The 5,677-nt window shown below is 40.1% G+C and overlaps 1 protein-coding gene across 1 annotated transcript; it reads left to right on the forward strand.

Annotated features, from left to right (window-relative positions):
• The first annotated feature begins 3,554 nt into the window (after window positions 1–3,554).
• LOC113770223 lies at window positions 3,555–5,168 on the forward strand. The gene has a single exon (XM_027314631.1). It carries the CDS (start codon window positions 3,555–3,557, stop codon window positions 5,166–5,168), a length of 1,614 nt encoding a protein of 537 aa, XP_027170432.1.
• Window positions 5,169–5,677: the final 509 nt, after the last annotated feature.

The raw sequence follows: 5,677 nt of genomic DNA on the forward strand, positions 1-5,677 counted from the left end.
GAGCTCCTGGACATTCAACTGCCAATTGTTGGGCACTTAAACACAAAATTCAAGACATGATTAATGCTAGAGATATAGTTCTGAGAAGGAGAGATGAACAAGGGCCAAGTATTAGTAAGAACACTCTTCCTACACACAAAGATACCATTGGAGCTATTACCATAGATGAGGAGATCGAGAAACCTACACAATACATTCTGGATGAAGTCGAGATAATGGGGGTCACTGGAGAACCATTTATACTGGAGAAGGAAGCTTACAAAGTCAAGGAAAATACTGATCCTTTTATTTTGGATGTGATACCTTTCGAATGTGAGCCTTCAGAGCTTGTGGTACTTGAATTGCCTGAACAAGCTCCTGTTCTTAATCTACAAGAGGTCCCATGGAATTATAGCGAGCCTACACTATTAATTGGAGGAGAAGAAGTGCTCAAAAAGGAGGTGGTCACTGTCACTAGATCTAGAAGAATCGTAGGTGAACCTGCAGTTGATGAACTCTTAAAAGCAAAGGAAAATGCCGTGCCAACCAGACCAACTGTGACTGAAGAAGAGGCATTCAATTTTCTTAGGATGTTGAAGAAGAGCGAATACAAAGTGATTGAGCAATTGGACAAAATGCCCGCTCAAATTTTCATGTTGAATCTGTTCTTAACCTCGAAATTGTATAGAGAGGCTTTGCTCAAGGTGTTAACTGAGCCTCAAGTGCCTAAGAATATTCTGGTTGACAAATTCACCCACGTGGTTGAACATGTTCTGGCTTCCAATTAGATTTCTTTCTCTGACGAAGATTTAACCTCCGAAGGGATTGGACACAACAGAGCACTATATATCTCGGTCCGTTGTAATGGGAAGTTATTGCCAAAGGCTCTGATATACAACAGATCTGCTTTACATATTTGTCCATGGAATACTTTAGTTAAATTGGGATTTCAAGAAGCTAAACTTCGCCCGTCTGCAACCGTTGTGAGAGGATTTGATGGCCCAAAAAAAGAATCAATGGGTGAAGTGGATTTAGTGTTAGAAATCGAACCCGCACAGTTCCAAGTCATATGCCAAGTTATGGATTTCTCGAGTGTTTATAATATTCTACTTGGACGACCTTGGATTCATACTTCAGGCGCGATACTATCTTCGCTCCATCAGATGTTGAGGTTTGTGGTAAATGGACAGTTGATCACAGTATTTGCAGAGGATGATTGCACTATGATCATCAATCCCACATTGAAAGAGGGAAGTGATAGGAAAGCTCTGGTTTCTCCTCACCATGTGGCTGATATCATCTCAGTAGGATGGGTGTCTAAGGAAATGTCAGGACTGGGAATGAATCTAGCAGAAGCTAGCGTTATGATGGCCAAGGAGATGATTCAAGGAGGATACAAGATAGGCAAGGGCCTTGGGCATAACCTGCAAGGAATTCTATAACCAATAGAGTTTCAAGGAAAGAAGGATACCTTTGGATTAGGGTTTCAACCTACTGCCAAGGATAAGAAAGAAATGTTGAATCACAAGAGGGCGGAGAAGGAAGGAAAATAAATTATCAGGAGCATCCCACCGTTGTATTGCACTTTTCCTTATCCATCAGAAGTGATTAGCTCTGAAGTGAACCCGATCGAGGAGGTGGATATTGGTTTGTCTGAGTTATTTGTGGAGGTTGCTTGTGAGGCTGAGCCGTCAGAGGATCCAGAATTCCCAGAGGTTTCCGTAGAAGAGATGAAGAACTGGACCAGTGATTTCCTTCCCTCCCGAAGGAAATTTCGGTAAATCTAGGGGATTGCCTTTGGTTGAGAAAAATGAGAGAAAGCATTCGCATTATTCATCTTCTGTCTTTCAATTTTGTAAATAGCTTTAAATCAAATGTCTTTTCACTGCAAGTCTTATGTTAAATAGTGTATCTTTTGTTAAGCAGCATGTTATGACATTTTTTCCTTTAGTTGAAATTCAATGAAATGCACAGTGTTTATTTCCCAAATTGATTTACTTACGTATTGTTATATCTATCTCATTCTTTTTGAGATGGCCAAAAATAAAACACATTGACCCTTTGGATATCACTATTCCGAAATTTGATGATTGCAATCTCGATATCTCTCACGAATTTAAAATTTTGGAATCAGAAATTCAGGACGAGGAGAATCTGAGTCTTTGTTAAAGAATCTCGAACAATATGAAGAGAAATCCAAATTGAACTTAGAAGAAACATAAATCATTAATATTGGCGCTGAGATAGAGGTTAAGGAGATAAAAATTAGCATTCATTTGAATAAAAAACAGAGAAAAGAGATGATCGAGTTTTTGATCATATTTCAAGATATGTTTGCTTGGTCCTATGATGACATGCCAGGAATTTCAACAGACATAGTGATCCATCGACTACCAACTGATCCGAATTTTCCGCCAGTGAAGCAAAAATCGCGCAAGTTTAAGCCAGATATGAGTCTTAAAATCAAGGAACAGATCGAGAAGCAGCTCAATGCCAGAATCATCATGGTGTTTCATTATCCCATTTGGCTTTCAAATCCCGTACCTATTTCGAAGAAAAGTGGAGAAGTGCGAGTCTGTGTCGATTACAGGGATCTCAATAAAACCAGTCCGAAAGATGATTTTTTGTTACCAAACATTCATATCCTTCTGGACAATACTGCAGGGCATGAGGTCGAGTCATATGTTGACTGTTTTGCCGGGTATCACCAGATCTTAATGGCAGAAGAAGATAGAGAGAAAATTGCTTTTATCACTCCGTGACGAACGTTTTGCTACAGAGTGATGCCATTTGGGTTGAAAAACACTGGAGCTATTTATCAAAGGATCATGACCACCCTGTTCCATGATATGATCCATAAGGAGATGGAGGTTTACGTGGATGACATCATCATCAAATCCAAGAGAGCAGAGGATCACTTGATTGATTTGAAAAAGTTATTTGAAAGATTGAGAAGATATAATTTGAAATTAAATCCTGTGAAGTGCGCTTTCGGAGCTCCCGCCGGCAAGTTATTGGGATTCATTGTCAGTAAGAAAGGTATAAAGATAGATCCGACGAAGATCAAAGCCATTCGTGAAATGCCAGTGCCAAAAACACAAAAGGATGTGAAGAGTTTCTTGAAAAAAATTAACTTCATCGGCAGGTTCATCGCCCAGTTAACTTCTACTTGTGAGCCCTTCTTCAAATTGTTGAAGAAGAATGTACCATTGTATTGGAGTAAAGAATGCTAACAAGCTTTTGACAAGATCAAGAATTACTTGTTACATCCCCCGGTCTTAGTGCCACCCAAGCCGGGTAGACCTTTGATTATGTACCTATCTGTGCTCGACGAGGCGGTGGGATGTGTTTTGGGGCAGCATGATGACTCTGGGAAAAGGGAGCAAGCCATTTATTACCTTAGCAAGAAGTTCACAACTTACGAAGCAAAATACTCATTTCTTGAAAGAAATTGATGTGCATTGGCCTGAGCAACGCAGAAACTGGGGCATTACTTGCATAGTCACACCACTTACCTTATCTCTCGTTCAAACCCTTTGAAGTATTTATTGGAGAAACCAATGCCAACCAGATGCATGGTTAAATGGCAAATGATCCTTTTTGAATTCGACATCGTTTTCACCACACAAAAGGCAATCAAGGGCCAGGCTATAGCAGATCACTTGACTGAAAATCCAAGGGAAGATGATTATCAACCGCTTCACACTTATTTTTTGGATGAGGAGGTCTTGTTTGTTGGTGTAGCAGAGGATATGAACGAACGATGCTCTGAGTGGGGACTATTCTTTGATGGGGTTTCAAATTCTTTCGGAGCCGGTATTGGAGCTATGCTGGTATCGCCTGAAGGAAAGCATTATCCCGGTTCCGCTAAACTGCTATTTTTCTGCACTAACAATATGGCGGAGTATGAGGCTTGTATTTTTGGACTAAAGATGGCATTGAAAATGGAGATTAAAGATTTAATAGTGTTCAGCGATTCCGATTTGCTCGTGCATCAAATGCTCAAAGAATGGATCACTCGGGATTCAAAAATCTTGCCTTATCATTGCAGTTTACTAGATTTAGCAAACAAATTCAGAAGTTTGGAGTTCAGGCATATTCCACATGCCAGAAATGTTTTTGCTGATGCTCTGGCTACTTTATCTTCAATGATTCAACATCCAGACAGGTTGGTGATTGAACCTATCCAGATTCAATTACAAGAAAAGCCTGCACATTGTCTAGTTGTGGAAAAATCTTCTGATGGCCGTCCATGGTATAGCAATATCAAGGAATTTCTCAAAATGGTGTCCTATCCTCCAAGGGTTGATACGACTGCTAAAAGCTTCTTGCGTAGATTGTCATCCAAGTTTTTCTTAAACGGAGAAGTGGTATACAAACGGACTTTAGATATGGGCCTTCTGAGATGTGTTGATGAAGATGAAACAGAGTACTTGATGAAACAGGTGCACAGTGGCGTATGTGGATCACATATGAATGGTCATTTATTGGCAAAGAAGATCATGAGGACCGAATATCTTTGGCTTACTATGGAGCATGATTGTGTAGTTTTTGTCAGAAAGTGCATTAAATGTCAATTGCATGGGGATGTTATACGCACTCCTCCCATAGAATTAAACAATATGACTGCTCCTTGGCTATATTTAATGTGGGGTAAGGATGTAATTGGAACCATTGACCCTCCTGCTTCAAATGAGCATCGGTTTATTCTGGTGGCAATTGAATACTTCACAAAATGGTTCGAAACTGAGTCTTACAAGCATGTGACTAAGAAGGTGATGACCGATTTTCTGAGGAAACACATCATTTGTCATTTTGGAGTGCCAGAGACATTAATCACCGACAATGCAAAGAATCTCAACAATGACATTGTGGATGGGTTGTGCGATCAGTTCAAGATCAAGCATCGGAATTTTACTATCTATAGGCCACAGATGAACGGAGCTGTGGAGGCCGCGAATAAGAACTTGAAGAAGATAATCCGTAAGATGACCGAAAGACACCGTGATTGGCACGAGAAGCTTCCCTATGCATTAATGGCATATAGAACTGCTATTTGGACTTCTATTGGGGCAACGCCTTATAACCTCATGTACGGAATGGAAGCGGTTTTGCCAGCCGAGGTCGAAATTTCTTCTTTGCGCATCCTAATGAAGGCCAAACTGGATGAGGCTGATTGGATTAAATAACGTCATGAGCAATTGTCTTTAATCGACGAGAAGAGGTTAAATGCCATTTGTCATGGTCAGTGTTATCAAAAGAGAATGGCCCGTGCTTACAACAAGAAGGTCAGACCACGATTATTCACAAAAGGAGATAAAGTATTAAAACGATTTTTGCCAGTACAAGATGAGGCTAAGGGGAAATTTGCACCAAATTGGCAGGGCCCTTTTATTGTCCAGAAATTTTTGCCCGGTGGATCGCTTATCCTCGCAGAAATGGATGGACAAGTTTTCCCTCAGCCAATCAATTCGGATATGTGTAAGAAATTCTTCATATGATAAATGAAAGTTTCCTGTCAGAGTTAATGCAAAGAATGAAATGAAAGTCAGGCCTTCTTTCCTTACCAATTAAACGTTCTATCCCTAGTTATCCCTTTTGAGCTTTCAGAATAAATTATTTTGTTTGGCAACCCCTGAGAATCGCAAATCCCATACTGGGACAAATTTGAGTTGAAAAGGAAAAGAAAGAGGAAAAA

The sequence above is a fragment of the Coffea eugenioides genome, chromosome 1 (assembly GCF_003713205.1).
Source record: "Coffea eugenioides isolate CCC68of chromosome 1, Ceug_1.0, whole genome shotgun sequence".
Classification (NCBI taxonomy): domain Eukaryota; kingdom Viridiplantae; phylum Streptophyta; class Magnoliopsida; order Gentianales; family Rubiaceae; genus Coffea; species Coffea eugenioides.